The 25,824-nt window shown below is 42.2% G+C and overlaps 1 protein-coding gene across 4 annotated transcripts in view; it reads right to left on the bottom strand.

The window, feature by feature from the left end:
• Glut4EF (Glucose transporter 4 enhancer factor) overlaps positions 1-25,824 on the bottom strand; it is a 117,942-nt gene that overhangs the window by 57,469 nt on the left and 34,649 nt on the right. For 3 of the 4 annotated variants that reach the window (XM_044394071.2, XM_044394072.2, XM_044394074.2), the window contains exon 2: positions 2,402-2,583. In XM_044394071.2, coding sequence (XP_044250006.1) covers positions 2,402-2,583 — 182 coding nt within the window. Of the gene's footprint in view, positions 1-2,401; positions 2,584-3,167; positions 3,959-25,824 lie in introns of those variants that run through there. The other variant, XM_044394073.2, reaches the window with a different exon arrangement.

Below are 25,824 nucleotides of genomic sequence, written 5' to 3'. Positions count from 1 at the left end.
AAGCTTTATGTGCCAGACAACCGGCAAAAGGTAAATATTATTCATAGAACGACGCTTGTTTACCCGGTGAATTAGCAAATAGGGAAAATGGTCAGAAAAATAAAGAAATGTTTACTCAAACTATCAGATCGGTTGCTAAACTATGTAAATTAATAATAATAAAAAGAATCGCATTAAAACCCGAATTCCGTGTGGAAAGAAGCGCGCACACACGTAAGCGAGAAAATCACATTTCAGATTAGCAAAGTTGGGAGGGGGGGTTTTTTAAGGGGGGGTTTTGATATTACGTCGCATTACGCGAGAAGCGCGTGTCACTCGGTGGGCGGGCAGCGGGGGGCGTGGCTGGGGGCTGGGGAGCGGTTCCGTGCAAGGTGAGCGAGTTGTTATCATTCCACGTGTGTGTGAGTGCCGTCTCCCTCGCTCTCCAGATGGCATATCAAAACATAAAGAATATGGCGACGATAGACACTCGCACACACACACACACACACACACACACTCCGAATCGCGAGAGCTTTGTGCTTACAGCTTATTTGCGTATCTGTGTGTGAGCGGGAAAAAATACTTCCGCATTCGCAGGCGGGTCTCGAAACAATAACAGAATAAAATAAAAGAAAATAAAATGGAATAAAACCGAAGGGGCACCGCGGAGCAATGTGATAAACTAACTGAAATTGCGGCCAAACAACCGGCAATATTCGTTTTGGGTTTCACAACTACAGGGTGTCCCCCCTATGTGCCACATGCCACACATCTCGCGCTCTACGGCATTGTAATTAATTAAATTAAACTGGCCCAGCGACTCGCGCTGAACTCAATTGAATTTTATTTGAATTTTATTACAACCGACGGACACAATGAAACAGAAACAGAGAAACAGGAGCAACAGGAACATAAGCTGCAGCAGCAACAACAGTTGCAAGTGCAGCAGCAACATTGCCGCCTGGCTTTAGTTTTAGTTTTTCCAGCTGTTTTTAGTTTCGACTTTGGATGGTCGGCTGGCATTTGCGACGCAATTGAAAATGTCCCTCTATGCCGCCAAACCCCCACCACCCCCTCTTCAAAAAGCTCCCCTTTACCCCCCACCCCTGGCTGGACATGACGAGCCATATTTTGCCGCCTGCCTGCGCTTTTTGTTTTCAGCTCCCAGTTCCCTTTTGCGCTTTTCCTCTTTTTGCTTTCATTATTTTGATTATTATTGTTATTATTTTTATTATCAATTGAGAACGTGGCCGGCATTCAGCGTTGCCGCGATGTTCCTGCTTTTTTGCACACTTGACTAATAGTTTCGACTGCGGCGCGCGAGGCTTATCAATTGAAATTGAAATGGAATACGCAACCGTCAGCGGCGAGTGGCAGCCGCTTCAATTGCAAGTCGGAAACTTAATGCCCTGCAGTTGCCGAGATATTAATGGGGCCAAGTGATCAGCTGAAATATCTAGTTCACGAATGGATACCCAACCTGATTCGAAATTCCTTTTGATTGATCTCACTACTGGAAATGAACCTAGTCTTGACCTATTTTTCTCTTGCATGGTAACATTAAGCCGCATGCTAATATTTCCTCTACCTTGGTCACACTGCGCATGTTGTAACTATTCAAGAAATAAAAGCCCCCGTTTGATTAGGGCATTCAATTAGACTAAGACACCCGGCGCGACTGTTTGCCTTCGTAATCAAATGTTAGTACTTCGTATTTTGTATTTTTTGTCATCGCCGCCGTCTTTAAGTTCGACGTAGTCGTCGCGACGTCTGAGCTGGTAGTAATTGAAAATTTGAATTATTTTGCAATCAGCTGTCGTCCCGGCGGAATGGAGCATTGTGAAAGCCCCGCTGAAGGGGGGTCGAAAAAAGGGAGGGTTGCTTGGTTGGTTGGTGAGAACTCTTTATGTAAGTGCAGTTAAAGCGGCGTCTATGCTAAATAGCCTGGGCGTGGCCAGCCGAGGGCGCAGCTGGCCGACAAGACGGAGACACAATTTTATTATAGATATTATACATGGATCGGTCGATGTCCGTGACTTGGTGGCCGGTTCCGCTAATTTGTCGCCACTTATAAATTATTGATATGGCCCAGTCTCCACAGACGCCAATCGTTGCATATTTATGCAAAAGCCAAGCCAAAGTCGAAAACACACAAAACGAACGAATAAAATGCGAATAAAAACCGGGTACGACCGGCAAAACAAAGTGGGGGACATAATGGTTTCTTACTTGGTTTATACGTCTAAACGGATATTCATGTAAAGTTAAAAAGATACACAAAATTCTAGTTAGCTGGTCAAGTAACGTTAGGTATATTAGTTCTTTAGAACCTTGGGATTTACTATGGGCAAAAGACATGAGGCCCCAGAATTTTGTATTTCTTTATAGTATTTATCCATAGTTATTAAGTAGTACTCACTTGTGCTGCGCCGTCAGCTGCGATGGCACCTCAATACTGTGTGTGGTGGTTCTGCGGCGTTCACCACTCATGTCGGCGAGTCTGGCGAAGTCGGTGTCGCGATCCTGATCTGCCAGACGGGCGGAGCGTCGCGATTCCAACAGACGCACTTCGTCCAGGCGCTTCTTCAGCTCAATGGGTTCCTGTGAAGAGATAGAATGCAGACTTGGGTTAGTCAGAGTCCTCTTATCGTCTCACTGCGCTGTGCTGTGCTCGTCGTGAGTCACCACGCTTAAACAATTAAAGCGCACAACTTTATTGAGCATCCCATTAAAACTTAATGACCCAGTGTGGGCACTTTAGAGCGATTCCTAATTGAGAAAACGGCGACATGGAACACATCATATTCCTGGGGGTATTCTATTCGGCTGCAGGTTCCCTGGAAATCTGATTGGATTAAGGGCAAAAAAATATTTCCGAGAAGTGAAAACCAATTAAATTATAGTTCACAGGGCAAAAAAAAAGTACAACAAAATAGGTGGAATTATAATGAGTGATTCAAGGTTAATTACAGACCACCGTAAGCACTCCCTACATGCCCACAATCACCGGGTGAATAAGCAAAAAATCTAAAAATCAAAATAAAATAAAGCAAAACTTTCGAGGCGCGTGGGCGCTAATTGAGAAACCAAGTAAACTGCAATATCTGTGGGATATTGGGGGGCAACCTTGAATGAGGTCACTTGGTAACAACAGTTGCGATATAGCCATATCCTTATGCAATCACCTTTTCGCGTATTTTCAAGATCTCGCCGCTCAGCAATTGATTGTGACACTTATTATGCCAAACATCTGCATTCAGTTATTTGTATATTGTATATTTATTTATAAACTTTTCTCTATTGCACTGCACCACCAGAACGAACCGCAGCGAAATTAAATGAGACGAAAGGTGAGTATATTATTGGGTTTTTCTTTTTTTCGCCTTTGTATTTTTTGTTTTTGTTACGATTTATTGCGACTATAAAAACTGGGCTTAACTGCGATATTCCGATGCCGCTGTAACAATTTGTTTTTCGCGTCTGGGCAATTTGTTGAATGTGCGTTAATTGGGCACAAAAAGCCGGCCGGCAGCGTTGGCGGCTCTATAACGGTATTCGGGTGAAAATGCGTCAGCGATTTGAATTGGATTGGGGTTCGCTTTGCGTATCTGACGGATACGTTATGCGGCACGCACACGCACACTACCACACGCACACTCACTCTCTCGCACGGCGCGTGTTTATTTTTAATTATTCAAATTTTCGCTTGATCTTCTTTGCTTTCTTTTGCCTTCTGAATTTGGGCCACTAGGCCTCGTTCCTAATTTGTTTTTATAAGCTTCAAGAACTCAACTCCACTCTCCGCACTCCTCGGCTCTTCTCACTTCACTTGCACTTTTCTGGCGTTTTTTCTCGCTAGGCTTTCCTCTCGGCTTGCCTTTCCTACTTCTTGCGATTTTCGGTCTTGCGAATTTTTCTTGCGAATTTTTGTATCTTTGTATCTGCGGTCTGCTGGTGCGAAAGGTTCGCGCGCGCTTTCAAGAATGATTCTGTGCGCTGAAATCGCCGCAGTCGCACTCGTTCACCGGGCTTCGTGCTTCGGGTTTTCGCCAGGCGCTCGGCTCTTTTCGCGACTGCGCTCTCTGCGCTCTCTTTCGCCGGGCTCTCTCGCGGCCATTTGGCATTGGCCATTTTCCGGTTCCTCACTGCACGACGTTTGTTTTTGTTTCTCTGCTTTGTGCTGCCGTTTCGCATGCTTTGCCGTTTTGTTTATGTATCTTAATCTCTGCCGCACTGCGCCGCCGCGCTCTCTTTCACTCGGAAAGAAGAAGCACTCGGGCTCTCGCTCTCTCCGCTCCCCCGCAAAAGAGCGGATTTACGTGACGTAACTCAAAGATACAAGTGATATCGGCCCGTATCTTTGAGCTTTTCTGCAGGTTTTAGCAAAAACTGGCCTTATACAAAGTCTTTTTTTTCTTGTGCCGATCTCGCCTTGATTTAAGTGCTATTAACTTTGACTTAAGAGAAATATCTTCTGCTTTATGACGTCGGTATGACGAAAGCGCTTCTTTTTACCCCTCTATTTCGCCGGGTTTTTTACTGTTTACTGTTTTTTGTGAGCTCGCTGGCTTGCGCTTTTTGAGCTCAGCTCACGCTGGGATTTTTACACTTCGCCGGGGATTTTCGCTGGGTTTAGGACTTAATGCCATCATCTTTATGCGGTGTTTATGGCGGACATACTAAAACTTGATGAAGCACTAGCACATGTAGTTCATTGGGGGCGGTGTTGAGGGAGGGGCTACCGTACAGTCTAACTCGTCTAACTCGAAACTCTATCCGCCACATTAAAAATCTACTTAGGGGGTAAGAAAACTGCACATTTAAAAGAATGTTATTTACATTTTTTAGAGACTTATGTTCCGTAAACACCGTTTCGGTTTTGTAGCCATCAAGTTTACATTTTTTTTTTATTTATCTAGAGAATCGAGTTACTCTATTGGTCTTTAAAAAAATGATTAAAAAATTATACTGGTCAAAAATACTAAAATATTTTAAAGAATAATATTATAATAAACATTCATTAAAATTCTGCACTCTTCTATCTACTAAATGTGAGTACAATCAAATTCCATTGAATTTCAATCAACAAGTCGTATTGTTAGAGAAGCATAGATGGGGAAAATGTTCTCCTCCCGGTTGACCCCGATTTCCCGGTATTGGGTAAGGTCTTCCCTTATCAGAGGAAAGCTGTGGCAAAAATTCCACAGAACAATATGTTTGCTCAGCGGTCTGGCAGACGAAACCCTAACAACAACGACAAAGACAACAACAATTTGTAGTTCCCACAACCAGTTCTGGGTTATCGGGTCTTCTGCCATGCCAGCTCCATGCTCAATGCTCAAGTGAAAGTGGAAACTTGTTTGTCATTCGCTTCAAGACGGAGATTAAGCGAGACCCCAATTTTAATTTTAAGCGAAACCAAAATATTTGGTCAGAGAGTGAAATGCGGTTCTGTTCGCCAGATTATGCTTGACCAACAGCGCTGATAGCCGATGGATGATAGCCGGCTATCTGGGACACCCTCTGGCCTTGCTACCTCGCCGCAAAAACATTCAAAAAAAAAATGGGCAAAACCGCGCCCGCAGCCTGGGAATACCGCTCGGCGGGGTACGGCGATTACGATTCCGCAGACAGAGTCATACATATGTGCACCGATAACGGGGTACAGATAAGGATGACCAGCAGACCGCAGGGGCGGGACGCAAAAGGGGTGGCAAAACAACAACAACAATGATCGAACGATGCAGCAGTACGTGTGTATCTGTCAGATACTCAAAATACTTGTATCTGCCTGCGCGCATGCGCTGAAAATTTGTCATTTCACATCCGACCAGCCTCTTGTCATTATGTTTATCAGGCAAACATGTCCGACTCCTGATCAGTGATCACTTTGAAATGCGTGAACGCGTGCCGGAAACCTGAGAAGCATGCGAATTTCTCAGATAGTCGTAAATATTCTCCGTTTGCCTTCGGTGGCGAATTGAGTCGAAATGAGCTCAACTTTTGTTGCCGAAAACGATCGAACCGTGATTCGGATTTCGGATTCCGAATTGGGGTCTCTTGTCTGGTAGTCAAAAATGTGTCGGAAGTGGGGCTAATTATGGGATATCGATTGCGGGATAGCAAATATTTGCATGGTGATGGAGTTCCACAAATGTTTGCATAAAAAGAAATTGTCTGGTTCATTATATATCGTTTATGAAGATTAAATGGGCTAGAAGTGGTCTATCTATAAAGCTATATATAAAACGATAGCATTTCTAAAACCATTCAAAGTTACGACAATGATATTGAAAGATAAAATCGAATGCCTTCTTGTTTCTGGCTTAATTTATGGCTTTCAATAGAGGCACCCCCGGGTGGAAGAGCACCTCTACCCCGTATAGTTGATCACTCATTGCCCCGATGATCGTGCACCCCCTGGCTGCGGCTCTGGTTGGTTTAATGTCCAAGTGCACCCCCTGGGGCAGTGAGCACCCCCTGGCCAGCTGGCTACCGCCATTGACAGCCAGTTAAACCCAATTAAAGGCTATCTGCCTGTGTATCTGTATCTGCGAGCATTCTGCGACCGGCCAGCAAATTGCCGTATCCATAACAGGCGCACTCCACTCCACTACAATCCACTCTTGAGTTTGTTTTTCCGCTTGCCTCATTTGTTTGACTAGCCCATGTTGGCCCAGAAGGTTGCTGCAGCTAATTGCCCATTACCTTGGGCCGAGGCAGTTTTTATTTGAGCTAACTGCAGCAAGTCAAAGACTTTCAAATGCCAGTCGACCGCTGTTGTTGTTGCTTTTGTTTTTGTTATTGCTATTTGCTGCCAGCTGCCGCCGATGACGACGTCGTCTTGTGCAATTATCCCTCTTGCACTGCAAGGTATTTCAGTGTATTTACAATTTATTTATATAAACTAATAAACTAAAATACGGATTATATTCCAAAAATGTACTCTAAACATTCGATTCTAAGCGAATTTCGATTTAAAATAAATCGTTCTTCCAAATTCGAAATTAAATTTAGGCCAGAAGAAATTATGGTTTATGTATTTTAATTTTATTTTAACAAAAATCGCTGGAATTCGAATTTTAAGAATATGTATTTGCTTGCATATTTTGCATATTCCAATGTATACTTTTCAGAAAAATATTACTTAAAATAAGAGATAATCTTACCAAAGCTCGGTTAACTATTTATTATTTTTAATGCATGATTTGGATTATGATACAACCAATAATGAATCAAATAATTTTTAAAATACGAAATGAACTTCGATTTGTCTTTCCTTTAAGGGAAAATGATAACAACTTTTCCCCAGTGTGATCCTGGCTGCTGCAATTTTCGCAAGAATATGCGAGAGTTGCCCACGTGCCAACTTTGCTTGAGCAGCGCAATTTGGGTTAATTGTCTGCGGATTAGGCAGCGTCCATTGTTGCATTGCTGCACAAAAAGCCGCTTAACGCCTGGCATTTCTGACATCGACACTCGCCTGGGAGTATGGGGAAATATGGAGTGCAACACTCGTGTTTGTATCGTGAATATACGGCATTATAGACCCTATATCCATCGATCGAACATCGACCATCGACCGGCTGGCTGAGTCAGCTGTGGTGCGCTGAACGATAATAAATTCTGCCATTGTCATTTGACGCGTTTCGAAAACGGAACGGAACATTCGCCTTCCGTCTGGCGTTGCTTTTGTATTTGTATTTATTTTATTTACCTTTGGAAAGGCAATATCGGAATTTACGTAACCCGCCATCGCCATGTCTCCCGATCGTGCAACTTCTGCAATTGCAATTGCGCTTCAACTTGAAATGGGCAAATGGAAATGGAAATTGAAATCGCAGTGGAATGGAATGGAAAACAGCTAGCAGGAATTCGAACTGAATGACAAATTGTCTTTGGATCGCACATCGCATTTGAGCATGTGAGTGACTCAATATCGATGGGTTATATATGCTCTGCCGGAAGCTTGTTTTGTGTTCACAAGGGCGTGGTCGAAACGCCCCAATCTCCAGCTACAAAACCCCCCCCCCCCCACTCGAACAACCTCATTGACTCATTCAGCAAGTCAGGGCAAATGGAATTGAATATTGTTCGCATTTTTGTGTGCGTTCGCTATGTGTCTAAATTGAAAGCCACTTAACCCATTTCGAGCATAATGCGAAACAGTTTGAGCTGTCTAATGGCGAATAGCTGGGCAGAGACTCGGTTATGCTTTATTAGATCACAGATGCGACTGAAGTTCGAAAAAGAAAATGAAAAACAAGCGCAGCCGCAGCCTGAAAAGTCATTAAAGAAACTTTTTTTAATTTTGTGGGTCATTATATAAGACCAATCGTTGAATTTTAACTCACAAAATAAAATAATAAAACGAATACCTGCGAAAATTTTCAATTTGCTTCGCTTTCGCAATATCTGTTGGCCTGGTCAGGTTTGAAAAATGATGCAAGTTGCAACCACACAAAAAAAAATACTAAAGAAGATAATATTTTTAATATTTTTTCATAAATAAATAGCAATAAAATACACAACTTAATTGGGATTATTAAAAATAAATTCATAAATTTTATTTTGCTTCACTCTATTAAATGCCATTTCAATTTTCCTTCGTGCACGGAGCATTGATCACCTATCGTAAATCCAAGATCTCCGATCGGTGGGTGGTGGTAAGTAGCAATAATACCGCCCGCTGACTGGGGCTTAGTTCAAGTTGAACACCGTGAGCGTTATGCAAACATGGGGCGCGGGAATTGACACATGACCAAGATCTCGGTACGTGCGCAGAAATAAAAGCTCAATTAAGCTATGGCTGCATAATTCGTTTTCCATGCCAGCAGACGACTTTCCCGCAAAGCAAAAATGGAAAATGTTGTCGGCGGAAAAAAAAGGCACTTGAAACTTCACTCTTTTTTTGAAGTTTCTAAGTAGCACGTACGTAACATGGCTAACGGTTAATTTCGCTGGCAATTGTGATTTCAGTGGTTTTCTTCGCTGGCGAGACAGCTGAAAATTCAAAACATAAACATAACTGTAATTGCGGCGTAATTGCAGCGGATAGAAGCGGAAAACGAAAGTGCAGCGAATAGTGGAGAAGGCGGGGAAATCGGAGGAGCATTCGTACATTTAATGGTGACCCAAAACAATTTTAAATGCTTCACAATTTCAATCAAAAGCGAATCGAATTTGTACAATTTTTACAATTTTAGAAAGCACCCGGTTTTTTCTTTAAAGGGGTGCCTGCGATTGTTTGTTGTTTGTTGGTGGTGCAACAATGAAATTGAATTTGATTTCTTGATCGTCGAGCACTCCACGAAATCTGACCAAAGTCTCTTTTGGGCCACACAAAAAACGAGGCGAGTGAAAGTAAAAAAACCGAAAAAGTGAAACAAAAACCAAGGCAGCAACGTCTCGGCTTTCATGGGTATTATGAAACGCAAGTCGTTCGAGCATTTGGAGTTGCAAATAGAAGAAGGGGAGGCAGGGGTGGCGTAGGGGGGGCGGGGCAGGTGGAGCTGCCAGGTGAGCAGACAAGCTGGCAAGTCATCGAAGTGAGTTGCGCAGGTGCGAGAAACTTTCAGCGCGAAACGCCAGCGGCATTGACTCGATCGACTCCCCAGCTCCACTCTACTCCATGCTCCACACCATCATCATCAAAATCGAATTGAAATTCAAATTCAAATTCCACTCGATGGTGTTGTTCGCACATTTTCGGCCACGAGAGCGTGTCTGGGGGCCATAGACGCATTCGCATTGGCATTCGCATTCGCATTAACGGTTAATTGCCAAAGTGGTCCTCCAATGATGGAGTACTCGACTGCAACTCGAGGCTGGGCGATTGACTTGTCAAGACCCCGAATCGATAATCCATTCGAAGACAGGCCTAACAGGGGGTTCTCTATGGGAATGTATAATCATGACTAGCCTTTGAAAAGGATAATACGAACATAAACACTATACAAAACTATGTGTATTATTTTTTAAATATTCTGACATTAGAATTATTTATAATTATCCTAAGGTATCAAAAAGAGTTTGAATTTTACAAAACCAATAAATAAATCAAGAAAAATAATATCAAGCAGTACCAAAAATAGTTTAATAATACAAGTCTATGAAAATTATATTACCTATATCTAATTCTTTAAAAATAATCTAGAAGAAAAATCGCCGTTGATCATAGAAAACTCCTTTTAGAACGTCCGACTTCATATATTTACTATATGATTAAAATCAAATAGATCCATTAACAGATCATAATGTTCGATGGCGTATTACCCGTATTCCCAATTCCCAATTTTGCCATCTCTAATACTTAAAAGCCTCAAAGAAACCCCCATTTGAAGTGGCAGATTGATGTTCGTCAGTTGTTTTCGGGCGGTTGGAAATCGAATGTGGTAGCTGCAAATGCTGGGGGCATGCCACACAATGCCGGCTGCTACTGTGTTGTTGCTATTGTTTCTCCTCCTCCCCCTTCCCCACCCCCTCGTACTCCACACAATTACCGTTATGTCTGAGCTACGACTGTCTGTGTGTCTCCGCTTGCCGGCTACCTGCTGATTTCCAAACATTAACTTAATTTTTTCCCATTTTTCCTCCACCATCGCCTGGCACTGTGGAATTAATTATGCGTTTGCGCTCAATTTGTAGCCCAGGCAATTTGCCGTCGCGGGGGCGGTGGGCGGCTAGCGGCCTAGTGGGCGTGGCCAGACGAAGTTGTAGCAGGTGAAAGATTCGCGGGTGGCTCCCCAGATTCGGTTGGGTTTTTACTCGTGGCGTTTCACAATGTCTTGAAATCCCGCCGCCTCGGGCTCTTTGGAAATATCTCGACTTTGCAGTAAAAAAGCGAAGATTTCAATTAAGCGATTGGCTGGCCAAACACAAATCGATGGCCAGAATGCACTTGTGCGTTTGACTAATGGCAGAATGCATTTGGGTAATTAATTTCCCAGTGGGGCGTTGGTGAAAGTGCAGTGGGAAATAGCATGGAGTCAAGTGAGCTTAGGGCTGGGAAATTAACTTCGGCTCGAAGGCAACGCTCATACGCCTCGTTGTCATACGCGGCCACTGGGCGTATGAGTGCTCCCCTTTTTCAATCTTCCACTTGCAAAGCATATATCACATAGCCTATAGCCCGTTCTTGATTATTCAATTTCCCGCTGCTTTATGGCCTTTACTGCTTTATTGCTCGGCTCACTTTCCGCACCTCACCACGTTTGCATCTGTTAATGCCAAGGTGGCAAAGTATCTATTAGATGCCGTTAACTATAACTGCAGTCTTTTTATTCGCTGCCAACACGCAGCCGAGAGTTGGCTGTTTCGAAAAAGGCACTTTCATGTGCCACAATTACGCGGCAGGAAACGGCGAATTAGAAGCGGCGATGCTTTCGGTATCCAGTTGCATTATCCTGCGGCAACGATTAGCCAAGCGAATGCCATAATTTCCCCCTTTTATACGTTTTTTTTTTTTCAGACTTTTCAGAGAGCACGCCATTGCCTGGCTTTATTATTTGTTTGCCGGACTTTGTTTCATTGGAATATGGAGTCATAAAACTTAATGATTTCCAAATTGGCCATTTGATAAGCCTCGAAATGAGTGCATAGGGACATGACAAATTCAGAGCCGCGTAGACGTGTCATTATCGTGTATGCCCAGATACAGATACGAGTTAGTGAGTAATGAGACCCAATGTGGGCCAACTCGCGGGGCTGTGCAATTATGTTTGAGTTTCGTTTCAGCGAGAGAAGGAGAAGGCGAACGAGAACTGTGCCAAGGCGGTCCGAAGTCTCTTGGCCAACTCATATGGATAGATGGATGGATGGATAGATGGATGGAAAAGCCAGGCACATACAACTCAGAGCATTATAATTATGTGGCTTCACTTTTGACATTTCGCCTGCATCCGCTATCTCTGCTCAGCTGGGCAATTGCATCTCTGGCCAGAACAATGGGAACAACAATGGGGCTCGGCACTGAATTAGCATTAGCATTAACCCGGAAACTTACGCAGCTGCGCGGGATCTACAGAAAACAGAAACTGACTCATATAGCATGGAGCATATATAGCCATGTTGCACGTTGCACTTCTGCAGGTGTGGCCTGTCCCAGTTGGCTGCCGGCGGAGTTGCAAATTAACTTGTTTGCCATGCGATTAGATGCCGCAAATTTATGGTTTATATGATTTTGGTCAACCAAGCGGCAAGTGGGTCAGGCCTACGTAGCATACTACGTATACATATGCTGAGAAGGAGAAGATTTTCCCGGCATTCTTCTCGGTCTCGATGCGACCCACTTGCCAAACGGAAAGTGAAAACATGGCTATAGTTATATGGCTGTGGCCTTAATTGATATTTGGGCCATTCGCCAGCTTCTGCTGGCGAAAAAACTTATAAAATTCGCAAACTACAAACTACCGAAGCCGCAATGCAAAAAGTTCGCCTTTTTCGATTGGGAATGGGAATTTTGGCATGCCAAACGAGTTGGAAAGTGCGAATTTTTGCACGTCTCGGTATTAGCATAAAACGCAAAACCAAATGCAAAAAAAAATCAAAAAAATAAAATGAGCAAAAACCAAAAACTACAAAAGACCTTAGAGACTAAAGTGGCAGAAACTGACTGAGTTGAGTCGTTTTATGCGCTAAATGTGCCAAAGATATAAAACCATACTATTTATACATGTTAAACGGCTTCATTAAAGTTGCAGACGGCATCATTTAAATTGCATCATTTTTGGTTTGTCTCATAAACAAATAAATCATAATTAAGAGAAAAGAGAGAGAGTAGTTAAGTGGAATAAATTAAAGAAACATATTAAATATTGATTAATTTATTAATTATTTTTCCATTAGCAGATTGTTTATATTCACTCAAAATTAATTCCTGAACTAAACTAAGTTTCAAGAGTAACAAAATCCCAAAGTTTTTTTATACAATTTCTAATCACAAATATGTTAAAAGCTAATTACTGAAATTCCTGATTGAAAAGTTTTAAAAGCCAAACTTATTCAAGAGTTTCATGCTTGCATAACTTGATTAAAGATATGCACAGGCCAGGAAATCATAATCAAGTTTTTGCATCGGTAAATAAATAAAGCCCGAGGCCCGCAGATAAACAGATATGCAAGGCGGCAAAACAGCTCAATTCCTATCCCGACCACCCCTTTTGCCACCCGAAAGATGTGGGTATATCTCAACTGAAGCTCGGACTTCACACTAGTCTAACACTTTCAAGAGTGCGGCTAAACAAAGTGAAACAAAATAAGGTAAAGTAAAATAAAAGTATCTCATGGATGCGGCATATCTGCGCCTGTGCAGCCAGCAAACAGCTGCTGATGAGCTACGCAAACAATGATTGGCATTTGTTGTTATCTCTCTGTTGCCTTGTCGAAGTATTTGCACTCTTTGAAAACAGCCAAGATGCGAAGGAGGCAGAAGCAGCTTCGTCGGTCGGTTGGCTTTGAAAACTTTTGAAATTGTTGCCCATTTGCCATGATATGCCGGGTGGCATGCAGCATGCGGCATGGGGCACTGGCACTTGCTGGAAATAGCTTAAAGCCGACTTGTGGAAACTAAAGTTTAATTAAGGAATCTCTCCCCATCCGAAACCCAATCAAATGGCAGTTGAACCCACATGAAAACAATAAGGAAGTACTTACCACTGACCAGAAAACCCAGCTAACCAGCTAACTTACTAAGTATCTATTGGCTTTTTACCCCATCATCGAGCCTTTTGCAATACGCACCTGCAACGAAAGAGAGGACAGAAAAAAGTGGGTTAAAAAGCTGTTTAACTGTTCAATAAAGCGTGGCAACAAAGTGCTGCATTTAAATTGCCACAGCAGGAATCGCGGCGATTGTAAATTGTGCCCCAGACTCTTTTTCCCAACAGCTGTTGCCGGTTGCTGTCTTTTTTTTTATTTTGTTTTTGTTTTGGGATGTTGAATGTTGCCGGTAAACACCTGTAAGCCACAAATCGCAGGTCTACTGCCAGCAATTGCCGCCATAAAGCAGTTGGATTGTTTAAAGTTGTTGCATAAAAGCCAAGTTGCTCCCACTTTTAGCCAGAAGATGAAGAAGAAGAAATCGCCGGCTTTTGTTGCCTGCCGTGCGAAAAAAGTGAAAGTAATGCAACAAAGTTACACACCAACAACAATGGCCAAAACGGTAGCCAATAAGCCATAAACAACTGGCAAAAAGAAGCAAACAAGAGAGAAAACCCAAGTTTCCACTGCTGAATGAATCTGAATGCAGAAAAACAAACTTTTCATCCGAGAATAGAGGTATTCAAATAACCAGATAAAGATAGAAAAAAATCCAAAGTTTAGTTGTCAAAACTAACGAGCAGCTCTAAGCGATCAGAAATCGAGAAAAGGCGAAGGCTGCGTTTGCATTTCGAATGCGGAAATATTTGCCTTTGGTTGGCAGTACGAGTAAATACAGGCAAACAACATGTATCCGATGGATACAGATACTTCTGTCTGTGTGTGTGTGGGCTTTGTGGTCAAAACGAAGGTGGGATTTGCGGCTCTTTATTTGCTCAAACTGTTAGCGCTAGTCCGAACATGTCTCGGCCCGGCCTTCCGCTATTTATCTTGCAGATACGCCTTGACAATTGAGCAAAATGCAGATATAAATAACTGCCAAGTGGAGCGATACTTTACACTTTGCCAGAGATTTACGACATTGATCGAAACAAAAGAATCGAAAGCCAAGTACAATATTTACCAAAGCGTTTCAAGTGCAGCAAATAATAAATATACAAATAATTATGTATATTTTAAATTTTAAAAACATTTTCTGCATATTATATACAATTTTTAGTGGTTTGTTTCCCCATCTAGTTCAGTTCCATTGACCTTTGACCCAGCCGGGAATATTTAACCAAACACTTGACTCACATAGATACACAAAGGTATCTGCGGCCATGTTTCGGCATTTCCCCAGCCGCTCAACACCTTTTTCCCCGGAATTCTCAAACATTCTGACCGCAGTCAATGATTACGATCCTCTGCTCTCTGCCCCGTTGCCTCTGCCACTTTGCCACTCGACCACTCGAATTTACTGGGCTTTGGCTTTATCTTTGTCGTCTCCGCGGAGGCATAATATTTTACACAGGTTCAGGTGCTGCTTCGCCGGCCTAATTAGAGAGCCTCTCACACGGGGCCAGATAGCCACTTAATTTCGAGACAACTGCATGTAATTAAAGGCGAATACTTGAGACCCCGAATACCGAACCACATCGAGGCTGTTAATTTATTCAAACTCAAACTCGTTGAAGCCGCCGAAATGAAATGGGAAAAAGGAAGAGATAGCATACCTAAAAATAGTCACGTGGTAGAATAGAATATATGTAGAATGCACCCAAGAGAGTTTCCCTTAGCGGAGTTGCTGTGAGGGCGTTGGTTTTCCCCGGCAGGTTTTCCCCCGTTTTTCCTACGCGTGGAAATGTTAATGGGGTCATTTGCCCGGCGGCACATCGAAGAAAGGCTGCTGCCGAAGGCCTCAAGTGCATTTATTTAAATTTCACGCTTTGGTCCCCGACATCGTGTGTGGAGTCGAGCTGCCTATATGGCTGTCTATAATGCCTTTTGTTTATGGAAATTTGAAATGAAGTGCGTTTTTAACTTTTCGGGAAAATATGAAATTAATTAGGGGCTTAAAGGCGCGCCATAAGAGGTATTTTGTAGGGAGTAAAATTAAATTTACCAACAGAATGCATAAGGAGAAAACGCTGCAGTCGAGTACCTCGACTATCAGATACCTCTTACCTCTTACTCTTATACTCAGTAACGAGTATAAATAGAGTTTAAATTAATAAAGAAGTGATAAAAAAGAGACTCTGTTATGACATTAGTTTTGCTACCTGGCAATTGCATCACTTTGCACCTGCATATCTGGCCGGCAGAAAGTTTTGCTCAATTGGCCAACAAAAACTGCTAACAAAGTTAACAACTGAAGCGCTTATCAGTCGTTTCGAGTGTTTCGTAATATTTTTGGCCCGCTCTTATCGAAAAGCCGCCGAGTGCCGAGTGCCACCAGGCAGTGCAAGCCAACAAAGGCCAAAAAACAGGCACAACTTCCGCTGGCATTTTGGTTATCGCAACTCACGTGCTTGTTGCATTGAAAATACAGTTTGCTTTTTGGCCCGATTAGCCAGCGGGCAATCACTATCTGCTGCCATTTGGCCATTTAGCGGAACGCATTCAGTTGCGTTCCCTTTTCTTGGCCTCAACTTGCGTGGCTTTGTTCGGGCGGCTATAAGTAATTATATGGTAGCCCCATATCATCGCACACGTGTCATTCGCGAATCGCGACTTTGGCACGTCCCACATTTAGCGAAAACCCCTCGATCTTGGAGCCTGACATTAATCTCGATTTTGCATTTTTCGCACAGCTGCGTGCACTTGAAGTGCCAGCCAATCGCTGGCAATCTTTTCGTAGTTTTATATTTATTTTTTGCGCAGAATCACAGACAATTGTTCGTGTCTTTTGTGCTTTATTTCTAATTAGCTCATTATACGCGACTTAATTGCTCATTGTCGCCGCTCGGTCCTCTAATCGTCGAGCGGCATTCGATTGCAGATGCATCGCCAGCGCATCTAAGTGCGCAGTTTACAATCGCCCTCGCCGATTTTGAATTGGATTGCGACAACTCGAAACGGATTGCCAATAATCGCCAGTGTTCCCATTTCCCATTTCGATCAAATTGTGGTGGAAATATAAAGAACTAACGAAATGAAAGAACTATAAATATGAAGAACTGTCTTGGAAAATCAATGATTATTTAAATCGCTTTCAAAAATGTTAAATAACCATATATTGATACAAAAACCGTAGTTTAATAGTTTAATATTAGTACTAAATTAAACAATTTTAGTTAATTTAAGGATTTTAAACGTTGTTTCTAAAACGAAATTATTTTTCATTCAATGTGACTGAAATATTTTTAAATTAAATCTGAAATTTAATATGTTTTTTATTTGATTTATTTTTACTTTTTAAGGATAAGAATTTCAGCTTTAAAATTACTAGATGTAAATAAAACAACTCATATTTTTCGTACTTTTAATTTGAATTTATAAACTTTATTTTAAATGAAAACTGCCAAAACCTGTTGGCTGTTGTTAAATGACATAGAGAACATGACCGAGTTCAAGAACATTAGAGGCAAACAATAAAAATGCATAAAATTATACATTTTTGAAAGTAAATGTCCGCGTCGAGTGACACACATTTCGCAAAGATTTTATTTCCCCATCCTCGGCCGTTGGCAGGTGAAAATTCCTTGAGTGCTTTTTATGCACACGTCCAACAATGAGGAAATCTTTACGAGCACATCTGCCGCATAAAGAGTCCGACTTTTGGACCGACTTTGGACCGACAGACCGACCGGTGGCAAAGAGTTAAGACCCGGCTGCAGTCGCAGCAGTCAACTTGTTGTAGCCGGCAATTAATTACGCCGGCTGACAGTTAACTTGGGCTGCTGTTTCGCTAGCGGTCGCTTTACTATTTGATCTTTGCACTTCGACGGGGGGAGCGGAAAACTGGAAACCGGGAAGTATATGGCCCAGCCACGCCCACTTTGTCGCACTCTGTGTGGCATTTTCTAAAAACCGAACAAAAAAAGAAGGGAAACCGAGTTGACATTCGTAAGCCCTGCTAATTGGTTTGGAAATCCAAGACAACCGACGACCCCAAATCATATTTATAAGACATTAGCTCCAGGTCTACACTAATTTGCTTCCCCCAATTTATGTTTCATTTTTTGTGTTTTTTTTTTTTTGGGAATGAGGTCAACTAAGGAAAACTGTCGAAGCGTTAAGCAACTAACTGCGAGGCAGGTTGAAGCAATAATCAGCCAGCCAACCACAGCAGCAAAAGCATAAAAATAACAATAACAATAACAGCGGGCCCTCTTGTTTATGCAACTCACGCATCAGAAGGAACGGCGACGGAAAAGTGTATAGAAATTTTCCACTTTTCCGCTGTCAGTTTGGCTTTTGGTTTTGTTTTACATCTCTCGGGGGGGAGGAGTGGGTTAATGGAAAAACTTTGGATTCAATTAGAGAAGAGAAGACTATAGCAACTAGGGCCAAAGGGCAGGCGACACAGACGTAAAAGATACAAAAGATACAAAGCGATACAGTTGAGGCATTCGACTGTGAAGTTCAAATTACAAATTGGGTAACAATTGGAGAACTCGCAACTAATAAACGATATTTCTGAACTCTTGACTTGCGCTCCATTCCCATTTCATTTTCATTTTCATTTTCAATTCCAATTCAATCAAGCCACCAGGGCCGCAATTATGTAATGTTCGAGTGTATATAGCATATCTCGAACAGAATCGAGTGAGCGGGACAAGGTCTCGACTTAGCCATCTATTTGGCTGTCAGCATTTGGGCCTTTAAGCCGCGGCCACAAAATCTAAAAATGAAAAATGAAATGAACAAAAGCTGAAAACTGAAAACTGTTTACAAAACGATACGCTTGGCCTCAGCGACACCCGGAGACCCAAAGTCGGGCCAAATGGGCGCCACTCCCAGAACCCCGACTTCCAAATTCAAATCCAGTTTAAAAGCGAAAAGAAAAAAAATACTAAAAGCTTAAAAGCCAAAAAACCGCGCAGGCGCGGCAGTTTTACTTTTTCGTTTACCGTTTCGGCAACGCTTGCCACATAAATGTTGCAGTAAATTTTATGCAGGCCGCAAAGTAAAATACAAACCAGGAGGGAAATCCAGCTTTGCATATTTGCGACGCCTGATTAATTTATAAGTTTTTCTTGTCTGCTTGGGGAACTGACATTTAGGCATCATATGTATGTAGCTGCTATAAAGTTCCATCATGTCATTATTATATTTCATTTTAATTTATGCTATAAAAATACTATAAAGTTCAGGTCGTTATTATATTTTACTTTAATTTATCCCGAACATCTGTTCGCGCCCTTGTCGATGCATATCTTGGCATTAAGCAACACGGAACGGATGGGGAAAATGTGGAAAAAGTGTCCGAAACATCGTTTTGCGCGGAGAGCATGCAATTTTCCAATTTGCTTAATTGCCTCGCTCACTTTTTGCGAGCAGCCAGCAATTTTATTGTGCCACAACTAATGGGAAATTGCTCTTGAGACGGGGTTTTTCACTCTCCTAACTAAACACCGCAACAAATCATTTTTCGGGCAGCCAAACGGAATTCTAATTGAGTAATTAGCAGACTTTGTTGCCCTGAACTACTTTCGAATGAGTTTTCCATTTGACATTTTCCATTTTCCTCTTTTCGTGCATAAAATGTATCTAAATGTGTCACATATTTTCGGCATTCTGCGTGGGCGGCCGGGCTATTAACATACATATATTTACATATGCAGCTGCAGTTGTGTGCGCTCGATGTTGCCCCACGAATGCCGACACCCACACATTAACCTTCTCTTGAATCACTTTGATTTCACACAATTTAATTAGCCATGAAGGCCTGCCGCCGAACGAGAATGAATCACTGGGCCAAATAGCTCTTGTTAATAACTTTCAAAGCCGATTCCATGTTAATGGCGATTGGCCAACGGGGCGGGATTAATTCGCCTCCCCTTCGCCGGGCTAAAATGCACTTTGAGCCACTTGCAAAAGCCGGCCTAATGGAGGCTTTAATAAAGTTGCGTTCCGAGGGCTTATGACTAAATAAATAATGCCTTCGTCTCAAGGCTTTCGATGACAAATTCGCCCTAAACGATTGCCAGTCGCCGCTCAAAAATGTCTCAAGAAGTAGAGAAGAGCGCTCCGAAATCTCAAGATTGATTCACTCGAGTGCCGTGGCACTTGAAAGATGCCCGATTCGGGTTATTCAGAGTGCATGTTAAATTAATTATGCGCTGAAAATAAAAAGCAGCACGAGCAACAAAACGAAAATTAACCCAAATGCGGCGTTTACTCAAACAAAAAGGAACAAAAGCCGCTCAAGTAGCCGCTCAAGTCATTTTTATTTCTTAGCTTTTGCAGCAGTCGGAATAAAAAGTGTTTTAACACTTTAAGCAGACGACAAGCCGATAAGCAGCTACCAAAAAAAAATCAAAATAAAGGAAACTTGTGTATAAGGAGGGCTGAGTGCAGGGCCGAAGTTGAAAATACTCTTGAAAATTACGAGGATTTTTTTAATTAAATAATTCATATTTTTAATAGGCTTGTAAAAGAAAGCTTTCCGCCTTAGTAAAATAGCATGGGCATTAAATTAAGTTATTACTACTTTTAACCAGCCAGGAAAGTACTAAAATCTGTATACACCAATATAAAACTAAAACAAAAAAATAGTGAAAATATTAATGCGTTTATTTCTAATTGTCTGATGTGTTCCCAAGCTGTTGGTTAAAATTCAGGGTATGAAATGCAAAAAACCAATGAAAAAGGAGCTGGTCCAGGAACAAGCGGCCCACATGGGGATCGGACATCAGTTTATTAAGAGTTGAATGCCATGCTCAGTTCGGATTTTTTCGGCATATGAGTATTTGGCGGACTTATCGCGATCGCAGCGGACGTTGTCTTGGCCTGGTCATTTGCTTAAATGAGTTGGCGAATAAATAAGCACGGCTGCAAGTATGCAGCCAAAAGGCGGATTACACGAGACACGTAAACAAACAAACAAACAAACAGAAAGGCAGGTAAAATGGGTGTGGCCAAAGGTGAAAGAGCCAACAGGCAAAGCCACTTTCAGGCGGATTAAATTTAATTTTATGACGCTTGCTTACTTCTTGCTGCCTGCACTTGTTTTGATTCTTATTTAATTTCTACTTTTCTGCTTCGAATTAGTTGCCGTCATAATAAAACCGTTTAATTTGCCCGCTGTGACATTTTAGTGGCAATTAAATGGATAGGAGAAGCAGACGTAGACTTTGTTGCATGCAGCCCGAGTGGTTGGCCAATTTTGGTCATCTAGCCAGTTAGCCAGCCTGCAAGCCGGCCGGTCTGAGTCGGCCATAAAGCAAAACCAGCTGTCTCGCAACTCGGCTTGCATTTTCCACTTGGCAGCTCCAAATTTGGCCATTCCTCGTTTGTTGTTAGCTGTTTGCTGTGAGCTGTTTGCCGGGCCAGACAATTTGGCATTTTATGCAACTGCCTGCTGCAATCGGGTGCAACTCTTTCGATTTTGTTGTCATAAGTCCGCTGATGCCGCTGAGTGTCGGCTCGAGTTGTCCGCGAGTTAAGAGTCGGAGTCATCAGACGGACAGACAGACAGACAGACAGACACATCGGGCATTAACGCACTCCAATTTGGTCAGCGAACAGGCCAGAAAACTGAAAACAACAGCCAGTGCAGGCGCCTCTGTTTTGGCCGGCGAGTAAAAGGCTAATTGAAGTGGAAACAATGACCTTTCGTTGTGTAAATTAGTCACAAACAATTTGTGAGGCACTCGCTTTGATCGCCAGTGCCCAAATAAGGTTAACTCTGTTAAATATTTATTAACTGGGAATTAAGTGACGCGAATTAAAAGTGATGGATTTGGGATGTTTGTTGGATGGGGACGTTCACTCGGCCAAAGAGTCACTAACTGTGAGTGGAGATTTCTTATAGAGAGTATAAATGATAAGATATGTGGATCTCACACTAGGAATATTTTTATGTTACGTTTTCTTTTGGAAAATAAACCATTAAATGAAAATAATACAGTTTATGTGTATTATCTTAAAGCAATAAATATAATATTAATAATACATGATAAATAATATTATTTAAACTTTTACGATCAAGACTAATGGCCTATATTTGCTACACAAGCTAGTCCCATAATGATTTAGATTATTTTTCTTGTTAAACTGAAAGATAAGCTAATGGCCAACATCGTTGGGTATACGATTCAGCTAACTGAGTTTAAGATCAGCCGAGTGATCATCAAGTTAATAGCAGGCCGCAGGTGAACTTCAGCCAAAGATCAGCAGATCTATTGGAACAGAGTGATCTCCCCGGCTGATCTGAGTTTGGACATACTCACTTCCTTGTTGCGTTTACTGCACTGGAAATTGTGTTTGCCACATTGTGATATAATCGACATGCTGGCTGCCATATTTGCGGTATCCTCGGCGTGTTCGAGGCTAATCAGCCGCTTGTCGATCGCGATTCGCGAAAAAAAAAACATGCAAACCACGAGGAATGAGGTATGATATTGAGCTGCATTATACATATATCGTTGCCACATCAAAGTCAATGCCACCAGGCAGCTACGCAGCTCATTAATCAATGCCTCGCAAAACAAAGAAACCAAATGCGGGCGAATAAAAAGCAAACAAAACGCCACTAAGTGGCGACACTTCCACTTCCTCCTCAACCCAACCCAACCAACAACTCACGCCCCCAGTTAACTGAAACAATAAAGATGATGCCGCCTTCAGAGGAACTTCTAATTACTCGTTAATTTTCTGCTTAGTCGTTCTCTTCGCTCATCCATTGGCAGAAAGCCCCATACTCGCTGAATGATTCACTTGTCAATTTCGTAAATTATTACCTCATGCCCGATGTTGCCTGATTGCTGAGCGGTATAAAAAAAAACATGGCAAAAACAAAGGGGAAAAAATGGCAAGGAGACAGCAAGAAAAATGCATTGCCAGTCAAGGCAGGGGAGGGCCAAATGGAAACAAAAGCGAATCAAGTTAATTGCCGTTAATTTCGCCATGGCACATTGGTAACAAGGAAGGTCGCCATCGTTGCCATCGTCAACAACAATGGCAAAGGCAACAGCAAAAACGACATCGACAACGTTGCAATGTCTGAAATCAAATGAAATGCGTAAATTGCTCGAGAGCTAGCTTCAGATGGGATATCAAAGTAAAGCCAATGCCAATGGCAAAGGCATTACCAATGCAATTGACACACAGAAAGAAATTTTAAAGTACATCAACTGGATGAAACCTCCCCAAAAAACTAAAAATATTTCAGATTAAACTGCTATCATTCCATTAAGGGCGTAATATTACCCCTGATCAAGAGCCAAGTAATTAATCAAAAATAAAATAAACCACAAAAGACAAATGATGGGGATTACTTTTATTCACACTGGTTTTAATGTATTCATAAACTTTTTGATAAATGTTTGTGCTTTTAAAGTGAGATACAAAATTATTATTTATCATATTAACATTAATCATTATCAATATTATTAGGAATAAATATTACTTGGGATTTTCATGAAAGAATTATTTGAGAGCGGAATGCGATTGTATTTAATTTTAAGAGAATGGAAGGTCGTTTATCCAGCTTCAAAGATCACGATAAGTAAACGGAAGATTTTTTATCACAAATTTGATGGATGCTTTGTTACAACATCGTTTACAATAACCGAGGATCAGCAGCAATTGCTCGATTCCAATGTTGATCAATGTGTTCGATTAATCTAAGAACTTTTCTCAAGCAAACAGCGGATCATGATCATAATCGTTCGAGAGATCAGCCAGCATATAAATTGCCACATGGCTAATGATGGCTTATGGCTGCGGAACCATCGATCAAGTGCCATGCAGGGCTCGGCTAATAGAGCCAATAAGCCAGCTTCTAATGACTCGCACTCGCACTCGCAGCATATTGCGCATACGCCCCGTGAGCCAAAGCCAAAGGCAATTTTCGCTCGACATTTCGGGGCCGCACAACCCACATTTAATGCTCATAAACAATCGGCAGCAGCACTTATTAGCAGCTCAATGAAATTGTACCATTAAGACGACGACGAGGGGCGCAGCTTTTATTTCTCTTGCAATAACGAATCGAATGCCACTTAACCTTGAGCTGCAAAATGGCAAAAAGCGAACTAAAAGCCGCTGCCGAGCTCAGTGAAACCAATTTTGAAAATCCGCTCACGAAAACAATTGCAAAAAGTCATTAAATAAACCAGAAACCAAAAGTGCGACACACAAAACCGATTCAGCAATCGACGAGTTGCATTCAAAAGTGGCCTCAAAAGCCGAGCAGAGCACTGAAAACACACAGAGAACACAGAAACCCATAAAGGCAACAAAAAAGTAGACAGAACCTCAAACAACGAAAAGAGCAAACTGCATTGCAAATTAGCTAAGCGGAAACCGCGCCATGGAAAAACTCGCAAAAAAATATACTGAAAAGCTTGAAAATGTTGAAAATGGCAAGGACAAAGGCTGCTTGGCTGGCCTGTTGGCTAGTTGGCTAGTTGGCAAAGCACATACTCTGCACACGGCAGTGCCAATTAATTTGTTTTATGATTTTACGAGTCGGGCTCAGCCCACCAAAGACAAGCGGCCAAATGCCAAGCCAAGGAAAATTCGCATGTAGCCGGCAGCACCAACAGGCAGCTCAAATGGCACTAAAATGTTTTCCAACTCCATGGACTTGGCTGGATGCTGGATACTGGTTTGCTGGTTGCAAGTTGTTAGTTTCTAGTTGCTGGAAATAAAGATGGAGTTCGATGCGTTTTAGCCTGGCTAGAAAACTAAAGACGAAAGACGAAAGACTGAAGACCCAAGACCCCAGCCGAAGGCAGGTCTCTCCATCTTGGCATCGAGATACATTAGGAACGCCCCTTAATGGCCAGTTAACCGCCTCCAAATGCCTTTGGAGCAGCTGAAGCCACAGCTCAGGCCGCAGCCACAGCCACGGCCAAAGTAGAATGCAATAAAAATCGGTTAATAATGTTTTTCACAACGCCATTTCAGCCATGCAGAGAGCTAAAATATAGGTTAGCTGCATTTATCAAGGGGGGCTGCGAAAAGGGGCCAAAGCCAAAGCTAAGGCAAAAGCAAACGCAAAGGCAAAGAGCCATGGGCCAGGCACTTGGCTTTAATGTTGATGATCAGGCATCATGTTGTTGCCGGCTAACGCGGCGTTTAACCTCTGCCAACTTGGCTTGTAAAAGAAATGGGGATTGGTCGCGAAAAATACAAAAAAAGAAAAATAATAAAAGCTTATACTTTCAAAGGAAAACAACATTCATACATCTTCATTCAACAAGCGAAAACTTTGGTGTTTCTGCCATTGGAAATCAATTTCCTTTGGCAACAAACAAAACAAATGCCACAAAAATCGTTCTCAATTATTTCGCCACCATTCTCACGTTTGAGGGAAATTCTTTCCAGCTTCGGCCATTTTCCGCACTCCGACTTTGGCCAAGTAATGTGGCCAAGACTTACGAGCCTCATCAGCAGCGGCAATGGAACAAATAGCACAAATAGGAACCAAAAGGCAGGCGCACAAGTAATTTCAAGTTGAATTTTTAACGCTTCGCTTTTGGTTCTGCGCTGCTTTTCTTGGGGCTGTGGCAAAGCTTTGGAAAATCATTTTAAAGTGCATCACCTGGTGGGGCGGAATGGGGAGATGGAAAAGGGGCGAAACCACAAAAACAATGCACAGAACCATTAGCTGCCGACTGAAAAAATAAAGAACAGAGGAGTGTGGCGGTGAAGGGGGGGCACCACAACATTAACCATGATTTTTATTTTCCTATTTTGCTTTTCTCGAATTTTGTAGGCCAACATACGAGCAGCGAGCAATTTCTGTTATCTTTTGTAAATCATTTTGTTGCCACTCCGAGCAGTTGCAACTTGCAACGTGCAACGCGGCTCGTGGGGAGAAGGAGAAGGAAAAGAAGCTTACAGCTCCACTCCACTCAACTGGCAATTATTATGGTTGCTTAGATACCTGAATATGAGAGTATGAGAGCGACGCTCCTGCTGATGAACGGATTGGAATTAAACCTTCTTGAGAGGTAGATCACCCAGCTAAAAATCTGTCTGTTCCTGTTTCAATTACCGTTTCAAGTTGCCAACATGTATTGCCATCATTACGTACCTGGAAAAAAAGAAAAACATATTTGTTATTATCTGGAAATCAGCGAATTG

The sequence above is a fragment of the Drosophila takahashii genome, chromosome 3R (genome assembly GCF_030179915.1).
Source record: "Drosophila takahashii strain IR98-3 E-12201 chromosome 3R, DtakHiC1v2, whole genome shotgun sequence".
NCBI classification, from domain to species: domain Eukaryota; kingdom Metazoa; phylum Arthropoda; class Insecta; order Diptera; family Drosophilidae; genus Drosophila; species Drosophila takahashii.
Note: the sequence above shows the minus strand (reverse complement) of the source record. Positions and strands in the feature narration are given on the sequence as shown.